At 47.5% G+C, this 22156-nt stretch overlaps 1 protein-coding gene across 1 annotated transcript in view; it reads left to right on the top strand.

The window, feature by feature from the left end:
* FBXO36 (F-box protein 36) overlaps positions 1-22156 on the top strand; it is a 260891-nt gene that overhangs the window by 192342 nt on the left and 46393 nt on the right. The window contains exon 3 of the mRNA XM_069618305.1: positions 21309-21481. Coding sequence (XP_069474406.1) covers positions 21309-21481 — 173 coding nt within the window. The remainder of the gene's footprint in view (positions 1-21308; positions 21482-22156) is intronic.

Below are 22156 nucleotides of genomic sequence, written 5' to 3'. Positions count from 1 at the left end.
ATTCCCAGGTGGGGCGTGGCGGGGAGGGCCGCTCCACAGACCACTCCACAGACTCCAGCTAACATATCGGCCACTGGGACACAGTGGGGTGGTTCAATGCAGAGGCTCCGGCCAACACACAGCAACTTTCTGGGCCCCAGTGAGTGACTGCTTGGGGCTCGACACAACACATCAGTCTGGAGGATCGGGCCCACCAGGCCCCAGCAAGCCAGGCAAACAAGAGAAGGTCTATGCCACCCGTAACCCAGAGTGCCAACTACGCCAACAAACGGCGAGCTATCACGGGGAGAGACTGCCACGACCGTTACAACTCCCCCACCTGATCCAGGTCGGGGCCACTCAGGACCCACCATAATAGAGAAATTCTCCCTCGAGGCATCACAAGAGCAGCCCCCTCAAATATGATGAAAGCGCTCAAAGCCACGAAACAAACAGACATTTCTACCCTACTGGCAGCCCCGAGCACAGACCAGCCCAAAAAGGGAGATCGGTGGAGACCATGTCTGCAAACCCACACGCTGAAGCGAACCCTGCCACCATGGCACAGACAGTAACCAAATCGGACCTGCAGGAGCTCTTGCAAGCCCTCACAAAAGAATATCAGAAGGGCACAGAAGAAGTCATGGGAAAGATTACAGCTCTAGACAAACGGGTGGGGGAAGTGGAGACAAGAACCGAAGAGGTGGAGGCGACCCTGTGCGAACATGGGCACGAGATTGACGAAGGTTCAGACAGAATCACAGCACTCGAGGCACGATGCGAAGCCATGGAATTGAGGCAGGAGGATGCCGAAAACCGCTCTTGCCAGAATAATATCCGCCTAAGGGGAATCTCGAAGACAATCTCGGACGCTGACCTGCCCCGCTACGTCAGCGACCTATTCCGCTTCATCATAATCCTCCCCGACGATGCCCCACTGGAGCTGGACAGGGTACATCGAACAAGGACCAGAGCGAACACAACTACCCCGCCGGATGTCCTAGCCAGAGTGCATTTCTGCAAAGTTAAAGAGTAAATCATGAGGGAGGCCAGGGGCTCCCCCTGCGTCCTCTTCAGAGATGCTTCTATCTCCCTATACTAGGACCTAGCAGCCATAACACTGGCAAAAAGAAAAGCCCTACGACCCATCACGGACTGGCTCTGGGAAAAGAAAAGCCCTTACCATTGGGCTTTCCCCACGGCCCTAGCGTTCTCCTGGGAACGAAACCCCTACCTGATCCGCACCCTGCAGGAGGGAGAGAGGCTTCTAAATCCGGACCCAGAAGACGACACCCAAAGCCGGGATACATCAGCCCGGACACCCCGAATAAGGAATGCTGACCCCCTCCTGGACCAAAGTGGTAAGACGCTGAAAACTCCGGGCACCCCCAATCAAGAAAAGCCAAATGGCTAGAATTGGGCGCACCTCCCAATAATGAGTTAAGGACAGGGATGCCAAACAGACACCCAGGAAAGGCGACAATACGATCTTGGAACATCAAAGATTCACTGTTTCACCAAATAATAGTTGAGGCTCCGTTGCCTCCAAGCTACAAGGATGCCTTGGCCCAGCCGGATGCCCCGTTGGCAGATAGCTGACTTTGAAGGCCTTAAAGACTTGGATTGTTTGGGGATGGGGGGGAGGTATCAGACTTGGGGAACAGCGACCAAAAGCCCAGCGCTACACAGGGGAACCAATGCACTAGAGGTATCGCAGCAAGGACAGCCCAAAGAACACGGATGCAACACCATCCCAAAAGATGGAGACCACTAAGGAACTAAGCATGATAACGTGGAATGTACAGGGGTTGAACTCACCTAGAAAACTGAAGTCATGGAGCAGAGACTGAGCTACCTAAAAGCAGACATTGTGTGCCTCCAAGAAACTCGTCTCCTGCAATCGGATGAAAAGAGAGCAAACTTCTGCCAATACCCCACAAAATTCTTTGCCTCTTCGGGCCAAAAAAAAAGGAGTAGCTATACTTGTCAGTCGGGCGGTGCAGCTAACCCATATTTTTATTAAACAAGACCAAGCGGGGAGATACATACTGCTCAAGGGACTACTGATAGACCTACCGATCACCATAGCACCAATATACGCCCCAAATCCTGGGCAGGACGACTTTCTCAGCAGTATTCTCCCCACGATCACCTCCTTTATGGAGGGGCACCTCCTAATTGGAGGGGACTTCAATCTCACCCCAGACCCGAACACAGACAAGACGCTTCCGCCCTCCAGGGAGGACTTCTCCCGGGCACTTTGAATGGCAGAATTCCTGAGGGACACAGGCACCTTCGACACCTGGAGATTGGCTCACCAGGGAGAGCGAGACTATACATTCTACTCCCACGTACATAGAGGCTATTCAAGGATAGACCTTCTGCTAATGACTAGCGCACTCTTCCCCTGCATTGAGGACATACGAATTGGCCGCAGAGTCATATCTGATCACGCCCCAGTCATAGCCAAGCTGCAAGTCGAAGGCCTCCCAGCACCTCCGCAGAGAGCCTGGAAACTCCAAGATTACATCCTAGCAGACACAGCATCAAGCACCGAACTACAGGACTCCCTGGTGAACTACTTCTCAGAGAACTCAGTCAAAGGCACCTCAGAAGCCATGGTCTGGGACGCAATGAAACCAGTCATCAGAGGGGTGGTGATCAACTGCACAGCAGCACAAAAGAGAAGGCACCAAATCCAACTTGCCAAGCTAGAGGCAGAAGTGGGTGAAATAGAAGCACGATACAAAGCCCGCCAATCTGTGAAAGTAGGCAGAGAACTTAAAAAAAGTGAAGACAAAACTGGAAATGCACATGGCAGACCGAACGGCCCGAGCATTAGCCTACACAAAACAATTCTACTATATAAACAGCAATAAAGCCAATCGCCTGCTGTTCCAGAAGCTGAAGAAACTGCATTCCCGAAACAAGATACTTGCGCTTCAAGACCAAGGAGGTAGACTCTGCTGCACAGAAGCGGAGAAGATGGAGATCCTCACTAAGCACCACGATCATGTTGGGCCCGGCCACAAGCAAGGAAGCACAAGCCCAATACCTGCAATCACTCTGGCAAGACCCCCCCACCCTCGCAGCTCGACACCCTGGAACTACCAAACTCCGCCGAAGAAGTAGCGGAAACAATTCGGTTCTTGAAAAACACAACCCCAGGCCCGGACGGTCTGACCGCCCAATTCTACAAAACGTTCTCCTACATCTTGGCCCCTCGCCTTGCCTCGTTATACAACACTTTTTTGGACTCCGGCTCCGTCACCCCCTCCATGGAGGAGTCCCTAACGGTTCTGATACTAAAACCAGGAAGAAACCCGGAGCTCTGCTCCTCATACAGACCTATCACACTACCAAATAACGATGCAAAAATCTTCTCTAAAATCCTGGCAAGCAGACTAGCAAAACACCTCCCAGATCTGATTCACCCAGACCAGACGGGATTCATCCCAGACCAGACAGGATTCATCCCAGGGCGAAGCACCTTTGATAACACTAGGCACACCCTAAATATCTTCGAATCTGCAGGCAGAACGGGCGAACAAATGGGAGTCCTGTCGCTAGATGCAAATAAAGCATTTGACATGCTAGACTGGAGATACATAGAGGAGGCCCTAAAGCACTTTGGCGTCGGTCCAAATTTCCGGAACTGGACCCTGGCCAACTATCGGCACCCAACTACAGCGCTGAGGGTAAACGGCAGCAGATTATCAGAATCTATATCACCAGAGGCACGAGGCAGGGTTGCCCGCTATCCCCGCTCATCTTTGCATAATCCATGGAGCCGTTTGCCAGCAGAGTTCACCAGAATCCCTTAATAAGCGGGCTATCGGTTAGAGGAGAAGCATACAAGAAAGCTCTATACGCAAACAACGTCCTACTATCCCAGATCAAGCCTAAAGTATCCCTGGAGGTACTCTGGAACGAACTGGCCAACTTTGGAGCGGCGTCAGGGTTCTCAATCCACCTCGGAAAATCCACGGCCCTGGGAATCAATATCCCGGGAGACATGATAAAATCACTAGCCACCAATCACCCCATTTAGTGGACCAACTCACACTTCACCCATCTGGGGGTAAAGTTATCAAAGAAAATAGAAGAAGCGTACAATCTAAATTTCCCCCTGTTGTTCAAGGAGCTCCAGGCGGACCTAATAAGATGGCAAAAACAAGAAGTGTCATAGCTGTGAAGAATAACAGCAGTAAAAATTAATCTGGTACCAAGGCTGCTCTACCATTGCCAGGCCCTCCCAATCTCCATCCCTAGGAAGGACCAGCTGATGCTTCAAACAAATATCATGAAATGTATCTGGGAGGGTAACAAGCCGCGAATAGCGAGAAGGGTGGTTTCGAGGAGTAAGGGATCGGGAGGCCTGGGAGCCCCAAAAATAGAGAGATACTCCCTTGCCGCCCAGCTCTCACCAGCGTTTACCTGGAATCTAACTACCAACAAACCACGCTGGGCAAAACTAGAGGACTGGTGCTGAAGCCCGCCGGAAGTGCTCCCCCACATCATCGGACCCACCGAAGTGTGTCACCAACAAGGAAGAGGTGATCAAAACCTGCTACAGATGATATTTAACCCCAGAGACTCTGAACAAGAACAACCCAGCTATCTCCCCGCTATGCTGGAGGGGATGTACAGACACAGGCACGCTATTTCACTTGCTCTGGTCAAGCCCAATGTCCGTCAAATACTGGATGGAAATCCTGGACCTAATTAAGCAGATCACAGGCCTAACGATTCCATGGGACCCAGGAATAGTCCTATTGGGCAGCACAGGGGAGGGCCAATTTCCACTCACCGGTAACTTAGCGAGCCTGTGCACACAACTTCTCACGGCCGCAAAGATAGCTATAGCAAGACTATGGAAACACCCATAGGGTCCCGCTGTGAGCCTGTGGTGGGCCAAATGTTGAGACATTGCAGCCATGGAAAAAATAACCGCCATCCGCCTGGGGAACAGAAACAAGTGTTTTGGCACCTGGGCCCCCTTCCTACACTATGGGGAACAATTCCCGGGCATGGCAAGAAAACCGCCGCTCCTCCGCTGGATGGACAAATACGATTAAAATGATCTAAAGACCAGTCCTGCGGCCCACATCGAAATCGCCACCCCAAGTGTCACTAACCTGGAATCAGCAGCAGCAGAGGGCGGGACGAACTAACAAACACCCAGCCTCAGTCAAGCTCTAGCCAAAACCTCCTCGCAAAAGACAATTACCAAAAACAGTTCCCCCCCCCAAGGACTATGGCACCCCCGATGGTCTATCCCCCGATGCTCCCCCTTCCCCCCCTACTCCCACCTAATTATGTTTTGTTTTTGTTTTGGTTTAACATGCTCATTTCGAAATGAACTATGTAATAAGTGAATTATTGCACCTGAGACAGTATGTTTATTGACAAAATAAAAAGAATGTTGGAAAAAAAAAACTTGGACGGAGACCTTGGATAAAAAGAGTAAGGGGGAATCGGGAGGGGCGACCGCATTTCCCTTGCGAGAATGTCAGCCCATGACAGGGGATAGTAATGAACCCGTCTGAACGTATGTGTATGTCCCGTTGACAAGAACAGAACTGATGCAGATTACCAAAAGCATCCCTGACCCTTGGATAGACCCAGCAGGCTTCTATAAGGAAATGAGGAAACTGTTCCGGCCTTGTCAGTATACGGTGGAGGATGTAGATAACATTGTGATGTCACTAGTTCCAGAAGAGGTGTGGATTCCATTCAGGGCAAGTAATGAAGTGGAAATAGACTGGGCAGCGGTTACAAAGGCAAGTGATGATAGGAAGCCACATGAAAAACTGACTGATGATTTAAAATTACATGGTATGAATGTGTTAGGTGCATTAGAGAAGGTCCTTAAACCAATAGATGTGAATGTTGAGAAACTGGCTGCTGTGACCCAAGGCCCCACAGAAGATGTGGCGTCATATTTTTTTTTAAATACGCATCAGCATTCATAGCCCATAGTGGGTTAGACCTAACAAGTGAGACGGGTCAAAGATATTTTGCAGGGAGTTTCGTAGATGGTTTGCACGAACCTATCCAAAGAGACTTGCGGGCAGCAGAAAGCACATGGCAGTCTAAATCACCCAGAGAAATGTTAGCGATGGCACGGTATTATGAACGAAATGAGCAAACCCGGGTGCAGACAAAGGTAAAGGCAGAGGAGGAACTAAAGACTAGAGTATTAATGCAACAATTACGAGGGCAACAGATGCAAGGGGAAACCAGAGGTACCCTCCCAGTCAATGGAAAAACCAGAATACAGGAAATAATGCTCCCCGGGTAAGTACGTATGCACGGCCGGACGGTCTGGCCCAGAATGTATGCGCTTTTTGCAAGAAGCCCGGTCATTGGAAGAACCAGTGTCCAAAAAGTATGGCCCAGAGAACGGGCCCTCCGCCATTAGGGCCCAGACCTCCCCCTCGACAGTCTAGTATACCACCAGGTCAGAGTGCGAATTGTTCTCCTCCCGGGCTGAATGTTTTTGACCAAGGAACAGGACAGATGTTAAAGTTCGATCAGTGTGAAGGAGAGGACTGTATATTGTTTGGCAAGGAATCAGAAAGATTTCAGGACCCAACTTGCAGTCTATTATGAAAAGGCCTAGGTGGATCTGGGGGAACGGTATCTGTACCTATTGATCAAAAGGGTCCTTATGTATCTTTACGATTTAGGTAAGCAACCCGCCATCAAATGTTTAGTGGACACCGGAGCTGGAAACAGCTCTGTGGACACTAAAGCCGTCCCCTCAGCACCACTATCGGGAACTAACAAGACATCAGTAGGGTTTGGCGGGGAACCTATAGTGACTCCAATAAGTGGAGAAATGGAAGCAGAGATTGAAGGGGTCCAGTGGGATGGTAAATGGTTGCTAACAGAGAAATGTCCCAAAAACTTACTGGGTATCGATTCTTTAAAAGAACTATATGCTACCATTTATTGTTCCCCGAACGGGGTGCGCATGACCATACATGACGCAAGTAACTGCATTATACTGGCACTCAGCAGACCCCTACCAGTAGAATTACAGGATTTACCAGAACACTTAAGGGTGGCACATAGTAATGATGTGGGCACTCTGCTAATTGATCCAATTTTGATAAAACTGATGGAGAACGCGAGACTCCCCAGAGTGAAACAGTATAAGATATCAGTTGAGGGGGAGGAGGCTCTAATCAGGATTGTGGGAGATTTGGTGAACATGGGGGTTGTAGAAGAATGCAATGATAGCCCTTGCAACTCCCTGGTGCTTCCGGTCCATAAAAAAGGAGACGAGACACTGCCCTACAGGTTTATTATTGATTTGAGAGAAATTAATAAAATAGTGGAACCACGGTTCCCCGTAGTGCCTAGTATTGCTAATATTTTGACCTTAATATCAGGTAAGGCTGAATGGTTTAGTGTGATTGATTTGAAAAATTCGTTTTTTAGTCTGCCCATTGCCCCAGAGTCGAGATATATGTTCAGTTTCACTTTGGGGCAACAGCAGTATCGATTCACGAGAGCTCCGCAAGGTTGCACGGAAAGCCTGGCTATTTTTAGCCAAGCATTGAAAGCTCAGTTCATGCTACCAACAGGGACATCCTTAGTCCAGTATGTGGATGATATATTGATCAGTGCAGAGTCAGAGGAAGGATGCAGAGAAGCAACTGTCTTGGTATTATTTCATTTGGCAAACATAATCACAAGGTGTCCCTGGCAAAGATGCAGTATGTACAACATACTGATGTTTTGTCAAAAGAAGGAAGGGCACTGTCAGTCGACCACATAGCACTGGTGCAATCTATGCCCTGTCCCAGAACACATAACGAGCTACGAAAAGTGTTAGGGGTATTGTCCTATTGTAGACATTGGATACCTGAGTTTTCTGTAAAAGCAAAACCATTGTTAGTGGCACTAAAAGGGGAAAAGGAAGGTGAAGCCTTCCTCTGGACGGAAGAGATGAACAGGGCGTATGATACATTGATAAGTGCTTTCGGTAACGCACCAGCTCTGGGGACCCCTGATTATGGGAAACTGTTTTATTTATTTGTGGATGGGTGTTCTGTATCTGTATTAACCCAAGAACAAGGTGGGAGGCAAAGGCCTTGTGCCTACTTCTCGACTGGATTGGATGCAGTGCCTGAGGATTGCCGCCATGTATGAGGGCGGTGGCAGCGGCAGCCCTAGCTCTGAAGCAAAGCACAGGAATAATTCTAGGAAATGATGTAACCGTAAGAGTACCACATGCCGTGGATGTGCTATTAAACAGAACCCAGACTCAGCACCTCACGGCAGCCAGATTGACACAATATGAAATGCACCTATTCAGTAGAAATGTTAAAATCGAACGATGCAATGTGTTGAATCCAGTTTCCTTGCTACCGGTGCAAACAAATGAGAATGTAGTGATGCATGATTGTGTGATTAGAACGGAAGAAAGCACCAACTGAAGAATGATTTACAGGACAGGCCTTTAGAGGAAGTGGATGGTGTGTTATTCTGTGATGGGTCTTGCTATAAATTGGATTCAGGAGAAATGGTAGCAGGGTATGCAGCAACAGGAGAAACCATAGTCGACATGGGGAGAGTACCAGACAAATCTGCACAAGCAGCAGAGCTGCATGCTGTGATAAAGACATTAAAACATGCTGAGGGAAAATGCATAACGGTGTATACTGATTCAGCATATGCACATGGGGTGGTGACCAACTTTGGGAGACTCTGGGCTGAAAGGGGATTTTTGACATCACAAGGTACAAATGTAAAACACGCAGCATTGATATGTGAATTCTTAAATGCTTTGACGTTACCTACAAGGGTGGCAGTGGTAAAATGTGCAGCCCACCGCAAGGTACTTGACTATGTATCCCAGGGTAACGATTTAGCAGACATGGTTGCAAAATGTGCCGCAGAAAATTGTACAAACAATGAACTAGGACAATATATGTGTGAAACAGTAGAGGAGTGGTTGGATGTGGAAGAACAGCTGGCGAGGATGCAACGGAAAAAGAAAGGAAAAACTGGCATTCAGATGACAACATAAGACAATTGGGGAGTGGGGCATGGGCAAATGAGATCACAAAGAAATGGATGTTACCAGATGCATATCTCCCTATTGTAGTAAGCGTGGCACATGGGCCAACACACGTGAATGCAAAAACAATGGAGAATGTGTTAAGGACTGTTTGGGAAAATAAGAAAATGTGTCCATATTGCAGGCAATGGGCAAAGCAGTGTGAGATTTGCGTGATGTACAATGTTGGAAAGGGCGTGCCGGCCCCAGCAGGGCTCTGCAAGCTGCCCACATAGCCCATTGTACATGGATATTATACGATTAGAACCTGTAAACTAGTTTGCTTACTGTGTGGTGATGAAATGTGGTTACTTGGGGTGAGTTGAAGCCTTCCCCCTCCGAGATAGCAGCGCTACCTCAACTGTAAAGTGCCTACTGAAACATTGGGTACCCCTGTACACGGTCCCTACCTATCTGTGGTCAGATAATGGGTCACATGTCACGGGTGAAGTAGTGGAAAAGGTATGCAAAGCATTGGGCATCGATCACAGGTTCCATGCCGTATTTCACCCCCAGTCGGCAGAAATTATTGAAGGCACTAATAAGGTGCTGAAAAGCAAACTGGCAAAAAGCCTGTGCAGAGACAGGTCTGACGTGGCCTGACATCTTGCCATTGGCATTACTGATCATGAGAACTGTTCCCAAACGCACCCATGGACTATCCCCATTTGAGATGGGCCGGCCGCCCAGCATTGGTACCCCTCCAGATCCCAAGAAACTGTCTGAACAAGCATGGCCAGTATTGCAACAATATTGTATTGCGTTGACTCACAGGCTCCTTTCTATACATGCACAGGTAAAGGACGCAGCTCCAGTACCACCAATTGGGCCAGGGCATGATCTCAGACCCGGGGAATGGGTGGTCATCAAAGCATTCGATCGAACCAGTGGACTACAGCCTCGCTGTAAAGGACCCTATCAAGTGTTGTTGACAACCAAACAGCACTGAAAGTGGACGGCAAACCACACTGGTATCGTGCAAACCATGTGAAGAGAGCTGCTAACGTGGGGCCATTGCAACCTCCCAGGCTACAAACGGATCTGCTGGAATCGTCCCAAACCCCTCTCCCCACGTATAATCTAAGGTCGCAAGAAGTATATGTGCCAGGCAATGAGTAAGGACTGTGAATTGAACTTTGGTTGTTAAAGACACACAAACTCTTTTGTCGGTTAGAGCAGTACACAGCCGTGCCGAAGACGGCAAGCAATTGGCTCGAAGGGCCTCCAGCATCCCTCCTAGACAAGACACGAGACGTAGGACAGATCGGTGAAAAGGGCCGCCAGTGCACCCTGTACGTTTAGGGTACAAAGACACTGGAGCTTTAAATAGGGTTGGGAATGTAAGCCGTAAGAGTGAGAGGCTGCTCACTAGGGTAGAACGCTAGGCGCCAGGACCCAGTCAAGCCACGGAACTTAACCTGCAAGTGTCAGCATAAACTCAGTTAAGGTAGCAGAAGCAATGTTAAGTGAGATGGAACTGCAGGATTTAGCTCTGCCTGCCCACCCACAAGAACGGATGAAGGTGGGCAAATATGGGTGTTCAACGAAGGAAAATACTGTTTTATATATGGCAGGTATTTTTGTGGTAACAGGGCTTGGTGTATTTTTATGGTATCTGGAACACCCTTCAATGTATGAATTTAAGAATATGTTTCCCGTGGCGAACTCCCCAAATGACACCAATATTAATTTATGTATACAGTAAAGACCGGCATGAGCAGGACGGTCATGAAGACGAAGAGTATAGTAGGAATGCATATATTCGCTTAATGAATAAAACACAGAAGGCATTGAATTTGTCAAGTTGTTGGATATGTAGTCATGTTCCCCGCCATGTAGGGGTTGGAATACCTATGTATGCTTTTGCAGTACCAGAAATTGACAATTGTATTTTGCTTTGGATGAGGGTTCTCTCACTAGACGGGTATATGCCAAACACTTCCATGTGCTTTCCAATTAAAGGGTCAGAGATATCCGCAGGGATAGTTGGTAAAATGAAACCAGAAGGAGTAACCTACTCTTCGAAAGACCTTGTAGGTCAGGCAAGGATAGGGAAATTTTCTTCCACCCCCCCCTGCTGATTAACCGAGTTTTCAAGGAACAACATTTGTTTCAAGGCAACGAAAGGAGAAGCCGTTTTGGGATGTAGTATAACATACGATCTTTCCAGATATAGTAGGGGTCTAGGTGAAACTGAAGGTTACGCTTATGTTTTTAACAAAAAGACTTATTTGTGGCTTCCCAGGAACTTTTCAGGAACATGTTATTTTGCCAGGATAATACCTGCTGCTATGATCTATACCCCTAAAGAAATGTATGCTAACCACAGGTATGAGAGAGAGATAAGGCCAGGGCCTGACCAATCGGACACTTATCTGGATATATTCATTGACATAGTAAAGGCTTTGACACTGCATGTGGGAAAATTCCTGAACTCCCAAGAGGTACGCAGATTAGGTAGGGGGTCCCAATGTTGCATGTACACACCCAACACAATGGACAGGGTGTTATCTGGTATATCAAAGCTGCATAAGATTGCCAAAACCATTCATTACGACACTGGGTCAGGTGAAAGCTGGTAGATGGCATCGTTGAAGCATTGGGGATGGAAACTGTTGACCCCGCTGTTGGTAGTGGCTGGGATAATATTATCATTGTGCTTTTGTGTGCAGTGTTTTCCGATGTTTGTAGGGTGTTGCACGGATTGCTGTGGTAGAGCAGTGAATAAAATAATCCACACAAGGCCAGCTCATGTGGCTGCAAGCAAAGAGTATAAGCGGGTAATGTGGCTGAAAGAAATGGAAGACTCAAATAAGATTGATATATATTGATCTTGCTCAAACATGAGCAAAAGGGCCGCTTTGTGGATTCTGATTAGGAGTGCTGGGCATGTCCCTTCAGTTGGTGCTCATGTTTTTAGCAAGATCAACCCTTCTCAGAAACCTTTGACACTTTCGGAGGAAGGGCTGATAGCTTGTGAAGACCTTTGGTATTCCAAGAAGAGCCTAGCAGGGGTGGAACGCATGTCTGTAGCAGAGGATATGCATTAGTTATGCAACCACACAAGCAATTTCCCCGAATGAGGCCACCTGAAGTTAAGGCAGGCATGGTGTGTGTGCTAACTGTTAAGCCACAGGAATGAGTTTGCACGCCCTGTCTCACGTGTCTTCATTCCTGCAAAGGATTTCTTGCAACCAGCTGCCAATGACTATGCAGATTTCTGTCTTGACTACGTGCCAGCTATTGAATGCAATGTTAACCAAGATGTATATAAGCTGTATGAACTTTGAATGCTTAGCTCAATCCTGCACAGTCCTCTTGAATGTGCAGGGAGTCGAGCCCTTTCGCGAATGCTTAAATTGAATAAATGGATGACTTGACTAATTTGGTCCGAGTCTTATTTGTGGGGTCCCTTATACCAGGTTGGGGTGAGCAAACGGTGTATCCTCACAGTCCCCTCAGCTGTGCCGCCTGGTAATATTTCATTATGTTGGGGCAGGCCACCCCTCCCCCGTGCCCTCTGCGCCTGCTCCTAAATAGAAATGTCCTCCCTATCCTCAGCTTTTCCTTGCCCAGATAAAATACATCATGCTTTCCTGGATGTCCTTTATCAGCCTCCCCGGGACTGCTCAGGGAAGTGCCTGGAAGAGATCTAGCAGCCGAGGGAGTATGTTAATTTTGACAGTGGCTGCCCTTCCAAACCATGATACATACAGCCCATTCCATCTCACTAGGTCTGCCTTAATTTGTTTTAGCAGCTGCAGGTAGTTTGCCCCCACTATTTGTTTTATGGAGGGTGTCAAATTCACTCCCAGATACCTGACTGCTCCTGATGCCCACCTGAATGGGTTGCTATTTTTCAGCTGGTTCCTTTCCCTCTCCCCTACAGATAGATTTAAGATTTCTGATTTTCTGAAATTCACTTTAAAACCTGACACTGCAGAGAAGGCCTTTATCTCCTCCATTATTGCTGGGAGCGATCTCTCCGGTTAGGTGATCATCAAGATCACGTTGTCCGTGAACAGGGCTATTTTGTGGTTTGTCTTTGCCCACCTAACCCCTTGCATCTCCCCGTTCTCCCTTGTACCATGTGCAAAGGGTTACATCACTAGAGCGAAAAAGGAGTGGGGAGATTGGATATCCCTGCTTTGTTCCTCTTCTTATTGAGAATGACTTAGTCCGTCCCTTGTTCACTTTTACTTTAGCTTGGGAATGTCGATAGTTAGCCTGTACCAGTTTCAGAAAGTTGTCCTACTCCCACCTATCTAAGTGTTTACTCCATAAAGGCCCAGTTGACACAGTCAAAAGCCTTCTCGGCATCTAGCATCATCAGGCATGTGGGCTTAACGCCACCCCCTTCCCTCCTTGTCAATGATGTGTAGTACCCTTCTTATGTTGTCAAACGTGTTTCGACTTTGTATGAACCCTGTTTGGTCCTGCCTCACCAGCTCCGGTAGGATCCCTTCCAGTCTTGCTGCTAATACTCTCGTATATAGTGTGCCATCTACGTTGATGAGCGCTCTAGGGTGCTATGAGGAGCAAATGTGTGGGTTCTTCCCTCAACTTCGCAATGAGGGTGATATGAGCCATGTTCATAGATTTATTGATCTCCCTCTGCTCTCGGAAATGATTAAATACCCCTGTCAAGGATTTGACGAGAGAATCTCTAAATGTTACATAAAATGACCCTGTTAGCCCATCTTCCCCCGGGCTTTTGCCATGTATGCCTCTTTCCCTTACCCCATCAGCTAGATCCTCCCCATACAGGTCTTCATAGAAGTCTCTCACAATCTTTCGTTTGGCTCCCTAGACACCAACCTGATTGCCCTCCCTGTCTTCCAGCGTGTCTATTAATGCTTTCTGTTCTCTGGCCCTTATTCGCCTCGCTAGGGCTGTCCCTACTTTATTGCCTTGCTCATAGAACTTCTGTTTGCTCCTTAGGAGGGTGCCCTCCACCGACCTATTGATCATCTGCTTTACTTGGCCCTTTGCATGTGCTACCCTTCTGGCCGCTTTGTTTGTTTCCTTCTTCTTATGTAACTGTTCAAGTTCCTGTATCTCTTTCTCTAGTCCCTTTTCTGCCTCCCTCCATTCCTCACGGCTCCTCTTTGCAGCATTTATGAAGTATTCTTTGAAGTGCTGCTTGAACGCATCCCATCTCTCTCCCAGGTCCTTGTCCCACCCCCATCCTCTACAAATGTACGTATCTCGTTCTAAGCTTGTTGCCTCACCTTGCGGTCTCTAAGAAGGTACTCGTCCAGTCTCCATCCCCCCCGCGCCCTTCTCTGTGTGTTCCCTCCTTCCCACTCTAGTGTGACCGGCCATGATCTGATACGGTCATGCTCCCCATGTGCACTTTGCTAGTTGCTTGTACTATCCCTTGTGTTGCCATGTAGTCTATTCTGGAGTAGGTCTTGTGGACCTGTGAGTAGGAGTAATCTCTCTTGTGGATGGTGGGTCCTCCACACATCATTGACCCTCTCTTCTTTAAACCTTCACCGCAGGTGTTCGGACATTATCCCTGTTGCATGCCCCCTTAAGCCCTTGACCTGTCCCAGACAGGGGTCAGCTGTCAAATTAAAGTCCCCAGATACAATCATTTCCCCCTCTCTGAACTTGCCCAGTTCCTCCAAGAACCTTTCCAAAAGCCCTTCCTGCCCCTGTTTGGGGGCATGTACCGATGCCCATGTATACATCTGGCCTCTCATTTCCCCCTTGATCATCGCATATCTCCCCACGATATTGCGTTTAACCTTGGCCCCCCAATTTGCACATTTTTATGGAATAGAATTGCCACCCCGCCCGTTTAGTTCCTGCTGTAGCATGGTATTGTAATGGCTAGTTGTACCTTCGCAAGCAACTCTCACCGCCCCCAAGCCTCCTCCTGAAATGCATCTCCTGCAGACAGACTATATCTGGCCCCTCCTTATCAATTTCCCTCAGGACTGTGAACCTCTTGTTCGGGCTTTTCCGGTCCCTTACACTCCATGAGATTAGCCTATACATCCCTTCTTGCTAGCGTTTCCCCCAGTTGCCCTGGCACCTTTTTGTTCTCTCTGAATGACTGAGCCTTTGTCAAATTGAACCTTGCCACCCTTAGAGCTGGTTACGTATTCCCAACTTGTGACTTTCCCTGGATCCATGTCCAGGTTCTTGACGTGGTCCCCTTGTAGCAGACCACCCATGGTCTCGCCCCTCCCCCCACCCACCCTATTCCCCCTCCATACCCCAGATCCGGCTATATTCTATTCCTTAAGTTAATTTGCTGTGAGCCTTTTCTCAGCTCCCATTATTCTTTGCGTCGTCTTGGCCTTTTTCATGGTCTACCCATGCGGCACAGAGCGTGCCTCACCCAACTTCTCTCCCGGGTGGTTTTCTTTGATGCCTTCTCCCATCTCTCTTTGGGTCACCCCTAAGGCCCTCAGACCATCCTACACCTGGGATACAGTTCTTTCCTCGTTGCCCAAGCGAAATTGAAGCTGTGCCGGGAAGAGCCATTGGTACCTGAGGTTCCTCCTCTATAGGTCCTCTGTAAGTGGCTTGAATGACCGTCTCCTCGCTAATGTTGCTTGTGACAAATCATCATGTAGCTGAACTTCACATCCCGCACTTGGATCTTCCCCTTCATCCTGGCTGCGCTAATTAACTGTGCCTTGTCCTTATAGTTGTGCATTTTGACTAGTATGTCCCAAGGTCTTGCACCTGGGTTTATCCTCTGGTTGCCCACTCTGTGTGCTATTTCTATCCCCATATTTTGGGCTTGCTCCCCCTCCACCAAATTCTCAAACAGCTCCTGAATGCAAACCTCCAGATCGGGGCCCTCCACTCCTTCCCCAGGTCCTTGATCCGGACGTTCTCTCTCTGTGACCTGTTTTCTAGGTCCTCAAATTTCTCCTCTAGTGCCCTTATTCTCTCCTCCGTCTCCTTTGTTTGTTGTGTCCACTCGGGCCCCTTTGCGTCTATCTCCGTTAGGTGTTCCTCCATTTCCATTACTCACTCTCCTAAAGATTCAATGTCTTTCTGATTTGCTCGCAATAGCCTGTGAGAGCTCTTCTCTAATGCTTATCCCTTCCGCCTTGACTGTCTCACTGAGCTCGCCTTTGAATTTGGTCAGTGCCGTGAGCAGGTCCTCCTTGGTGAATGCCATTCCCCCGTCAGTCTGACTTGCTGGGTTTCTGAAGGAAAGCTTTGTTTGCATCTGTCCCTTGTTATGTCCGTCCTGTTCCTGCTCTCCAGAGTTAGTATTCCTCTTTTTTGGTCCCATTGACTTCCACTATTGCATCACTGCATGCAACTCTGTCCGCTGCTCCCCAGTGCCTCTGTGTCTCCTGCCACGTCTTTCTACTACTTATCTGCCATTCCCCGCCTGCTTGTTATTGTCCGGCCTGCTCCACAGTTTCAGACTGTTGTGTCCTTACTGTTCCTGCCACCCTTCCTCTCCGACGAGGTATACCCCTTTGTGCGCTCCCAAGTTGCTTCTCTGTTGCTCCTTGAGCTTTTCTTCTGGTGCACTCTGGCTTGCTCCTTTGTTGTTGTTGGTCACGGGGTCCCTTTCCCCTCTGCTTTCCCCTTGTTTCTTGAGGAGTCCATCCTCCTCTTCTCTGGCTCCTCCGACTACTTTGCCCGCAGTCTTTCTGCTCTTCGGGTCTTATGGGGTTGTGCGTTGTTATTGGCAGACCTCCCAGTCAGTCGATATGGGAGTTGTTTGCACGGCCCTACTGGGGTGTATTGGCCAGAACAGTGCCTGTTGCTTAGAGCGGGGTATTATTTCCCCCGCTGCCGCTCAGTGCCTGTTGCCTAGATCGGGGTGATATTTCCCCCACTGCTCCTCCGGGGTCTTCTTGTGCTGATTCAATTGGTAGGTAGGTGCCAAGTCCAGAATCCCCCACTCCCCCCGGCCCTGCCAGGTGCTTGGTTGTAGTGATTTTTCCCCCTCCTGTAGGCCTTACCGGTATCTCCATGGACCTCCCCAGACTTAGTTGTACTGGAGCTGCCGACACGGATCTCTGCCAGCAGCCTTACAGCTGCTCAGCTCATCGCTCCTCTTCTGTTTCTTCCCACAAAGTATTAGATCTCCCGGGCCGCCGCAGTGATCTCTTCTCTCTCTCTGCTGATCCACCCTTCCACGACGTTCTGTCCCTCCTCTGTGCTCCTCCTCTCCCTGCCGTCGGAGCTTCAGCTGCGGGAATGGTAGCACCTGCATGGGAATGGCCAGCTCCTCCTCGTTACAGCTCACTGTCCATCTTCTCGTCTCTCATTTCCGGCAGCTGCAGCTCCTCGCATGGGGGCAACTCTGTGGGTCACTTGTCATCCGCTGCGCTAGGCTGCCCATCTCTCCTCTCCAGTGACGTGGGGACCATCCCCTATGATCTTCCGCAGGGCTCCGATTACACTGCCCCTCTCCAGCAGGTCAGAGGCGGTTTGCACACTTCCCACGTCACCAGCCTCCTCCCACGGCAGGTGTCACTTTCTGGCTTTCCTCCGATCCCAGCTCTCCTGCAGTACGGTCGCAATGCTCTGCTTCCACTGCTCCCCGTCTCCTTTGAGTCTTCCCGCTCAGTGCAGACATCACTGCTCAACTCTGCCTGTTCCCCGCCGGGTGCCTCAGTCCTCTTCTGTTGGGGTCTGACTCCTACTCTGGCAGCGCTCTCTCCGTCTCTGGCTGTCCTCGCCTTCGGCTCCTGTCCGCTGTGCCGCTCCGAGGTTAGCAGGGACCGCCTGCCATTTTTCCCTCCGGCCCTCCTCTCCCTTTCTGCCGGCCTGCTCGCCTCGCCTTATCCCTCGCGCTGGCGACAGACTTTTCCTGCTCCTTTATGTTGCTCACTTTGTCCAGCTTCGCCTCATACAGTTCTGGTTTGTATTCACAGACGTGCCTGATGTTGGTTTTCTTCCATATTGCATTGGGCTGGGACGGAGCTCCACCATGAAACGTCCACTCAGCCCGCCATCTTGGCCATGCCCATATCGCCCATATTCTAAGCAGGTGCAGTAAATGATAAATATGATGTGAACTAAGGACAGAGAGAATGATCAGACGGACAATAGAAACATACATATGCACTCACCACGAAGAAACACGGGCATTAGGTCAAAAATGCATTTATACATGAAGAATATTACATTTACAGACCATTCATACATGAAGTACACAACATAAGCAATATATAGGTTGAATGCAACAAGTATACGCGAATATAGCTCACTAACAGAAATGCAAGAGTGCCTGGCAGCCATCTTTGTTAAAAAAGGATGCTGCAGTAAGCTGTATTAATACGTGAGAGCTTTCAGTTCCAGTGGAATATAAAATGCTGAATTAATTACAAATCTGTGCAGCGCCCAGACATTAATTCAAAGCTTAAAAGCCAAGTTTGAAATACGAGAGAAGATTGTTCCCATGCTGGGGATTTTGCCCAGAAAACCAGGTGCAGACTTTGGAAAATAGGATTAAATATAAAAACATGTAGATCTTAGCAGTGTCTTGCAAGGAGTTTTTATAACTAAGACTTGGCACAAATTAAGGGAAGAGATGGGAAGGACAGGAGAGCCAATCGGACCGCAGTGAGACAGTGGTTTAATGTAAGCTGACCTTGATCTAGTTTAATTCCCAAGCAAATAAGATCTAGTTGAAACCTGTATTTTGCTAGTTCTTCTGTCAGCATATGATGTCAGTAACGAGGAGGGAGATTTCATTCAGGGGGTGATGCCAGACATGGGTGGTTTGTGTTTAATTCTATGAAATGTGTTTGCCCCATAAGGGGATGGCAATGTATTTAATCCATAAGGACCTGACCAATCAACTGTTCAACCTGACTCAAATTGTAATTAATGTGTTTATTCCAATTCTGTGGTTGTGTCTATAAAACTTGCTCCTCATGGAGGCAGAGTTGAGAATTTTTTCAACGAGTTTCCGAGCAGGCTGCTTTTGAATTACTTCTAGCTGCATGCAGAGTTTAATAAATCCTGTTTTTCGCACAATGCCAATTCGTCTGTTGTAATATTTTTGTATCTATTTTTGGAGCTTGTCTGAAAATATGACTGCCTTTACAGAGGTGATAGTGGTGCTGCAGTGTGAGTATGCGTGTTTGTGAGATAAGTGGGTTGAGAGGTTAGTGTAACGGGTGAATTGATTGGTTCACAGTGAAAAGAGGAGTGTTTCAGTAGTAGTGTGGGAGGATTAGTAGTGGGGAAGGCGCAGTAGGAGTGTCTGAGTGTGGAGAAGGGAGAGTATTGGTGTGGAGGAGGAAAGTAATGTGGAGAGCAGTCGTGTGGAGAAGTGGGGAAGAGTGGCAGAGAAGAAGAGTAGCGAAGTAAAGGGAAAGGAGAAGGAACATCTATGAGTGGAGGACAGGGCTGGGAGTAGTGAAACATCAGAGAGACAGAAGATTGGTGGGAGCAGTAAGGTGGAGGACGAGGTAGTGAGGGCAGGAGAAAAGCTGTTAGAGAGAGAGACGGACACCCCGACCTGGTGGGGTCATCTCACCACAAACCATTTTCGGATTTAGTGGTTTTCTGAAGGTTCTAGACAGTTCTTGAGTGACTATGAAGTTAAGCTCCCAAGAAAAGAGAAGTACGCACTCATTCATTCATTGTTCCTCTCAGTTTTGTATTTGTGGATCCTGTACTCCTAGTACGGTAAGGACCTTCCTTTCCAGAGTAACAGCGCTTAGACCTGTGATATCACCAACTGCTTAGGGGTTAGGGCCGTTGGATAAGGAGTGGGATTCCACTTCGCTACAAATAGTAATGAGAATGCACGTTTTTCTGTTTAGCTTCTGTAGTTGAAGGCTCTATTCGTGGATTAAAGGCCTCCCTCACAGTTCTCCAAAAGAAAGATATGTTGTTTGAATGTAGAATGCCACTGTCTTGTCTTGTTCTGAAATAGAGGACAGAACCCACTTCTATCCCTTCCCCTGATTTGCCCCTTGGCATCTGGAAGTAGGACTGAGATTTAGATAGCAATCTAGAGGTCGCACTGGTACCTAGGAAGGATTCGCTCAGATCTGATTATAAGAACAGGTTCTACTAGAAAGGTTAGAGTGAAATCTTCTTACTTCACCCTTTGGTAATGTGACCTGCCCACCAACTATATTCCTTTTAAATTGTGGGAACACTACTTGGCAGGTATGTTGCCTACTAATGACCATTTTAGGCAAGATTTTTAGGCAAGATTTAGAAAGTTCAAATCGCTTCTTGCTTCAGCATCCAATGTTTTTTTTGTTTTTTTTACAAGGTTAAAACTGGTGCTCTTACTCGCTCAATCTTTTTTTGGCAAAAGGGTGTCCATATCTCCATATTGACCTGAAAATCGTTACTACGTTTGTGTTTTGAAAAAAAGAAAACGTTAACGAAGGCCTAATTCTTCATGTTCCGAGACGATGGGATTACTCTCTTAAAGATGTTTGATACTGCTCGAGACCTTCAAGGGGGCAAGTCTTCAAAGCTTCCATTGCCAAAGCCAAGGTACAACTATGGCATTGCAGAGCATGTTCCAGTAGTTATAGCATGCAGTTATGGGGTTCCTTCTTGCACGTTTCAGGCGTTTTATCCTGAGAAAATGCTCCGTTTGGTTAAACAGCACTTCCCAGCACACCCTTTTCAGAACTTGTTGCATGTAATGCTCATGCCTCCCAAACTTACTGTCTTGGTATTTTCTTCCAATAAGTTGTGAAACAGCCAGTATGTTAATTTCAAGTCTTACTGTGCTGTATATTGATCTGGAATTGGGTAGCAATCTTTAAACATGTATGCGCTCAGGCTATTGGATGTAGGTTTGAGCAGCAGGAATAAATACAGATCTAGACTACATATTCATTCACGCAGGGACATGAAATTGGACGGTATGGTTTTTACTGCATTACAATATTCTTATTCCACAGGTTGTCCGCTATTGTACTCGTCCATCCTCTGTATCTAACTGAACTTTGACTCTTGTTGTATTGATGTTTCGATGGAAGTACTAAGAGATGCAGTATATGTATGGGAGGTGTCGAGACTTGTCAGACCAGAGCGACGCACATGTGCAATACTGGCTGTAGGTAGACTTTGAAGTGAACAACTTTAAACAGGTGATCTCGGGTGCCTCCATGAGGGGGTTGTGGTTCCCATCATTTGCAAACCTGGTCCTGCCTGGGACTAATGCTATTGAAGTAACCACACGAGTAGTTTTTCCATTGTGGAATGCTTATTGGTATTGCACTGCTACCTTGTGATCCAAAGTAAACTCAATTGTGCAACGCTTTGTTTCTTTGCACTGCAGCTCAGGTCGCCATAGTGTTTGGCAGAAATATCCTGAAATATATGATCAATTTGTGTCGAGGCAACTTTGACTTCCTTGAACGACTTCCCAAATCGCTCCTTTTGCATATTATCGCCCACCTGGATCTTGAAGATATTGCACGACTTTCGCAAACTTCACACACCTTTGAAAAGGTATTGCTTTTAACCATTTTTGAATTGTTAATATTAACTATTTAATACATCTTGATTTCCCAATTTCTAAATGTGTATATTCAGTAAAACATGTTTTTACTGCGCTTTAATTTTTTTTTAAATGTGTCATTGGGACATTAAAGTACTTTAAAAATGTTTTCAAAAGTAAAATGAACCTGTGCCATGTACTTGTTTCTGACCTAAACAACAATGAAGGGTCCCTTTCTCCTTATACGGACCTACTCTTTAAAATAATGTCCCAGCATTACCAATGACACAAACTTAAGATAAATGAAAAAAGAAACATGTATTGTATCATTTCAAACAATTTAAGTTTGGGACCTTTGTAATAAGAAAAGAGCCTTCAATGTTGTTTATATTGTGTTCATGTTTGGCAGGGCTTCCTTTCCAACTATTTATTTTAGATGGGTACCGGCCCTCTTCCTTTCATAGCATAAGCTTTTTTCCTGACATCAGTGTGTAGTTATAAATGTAATCCTTATACATCAACTTACGTTATTTCACCTATAGACCACAGAGGAAATGCCATCAAATGAATGTGGACCCAATGATGCCATATTATTTTGGTTGTTAATCTTAGAACCACATAGTAGGAAAAGAGGGATGACTTGATATTCCATGATGAAGTCCTAATATGCCAATGGTTTGCCAGCT

This window comes from Ambystoma mexicanum, chromosome 10 (assembly GCF_040938575.1).
Source record: "Ambystoma mexicanum isolate Mex_15411 chromosome 10, UKY_AmexF1_1, whole genome shotgun sequence".
Lineage (NCBI taxonomy): Eukaryota > Metazoa > Chordata > Amphibia > Caudata > Ambystomatidae > Ambystoma > Ambystoma mexicanum.
This window is presented reverse-complemented; position numbering and strand designations above follow the sequence as displayed.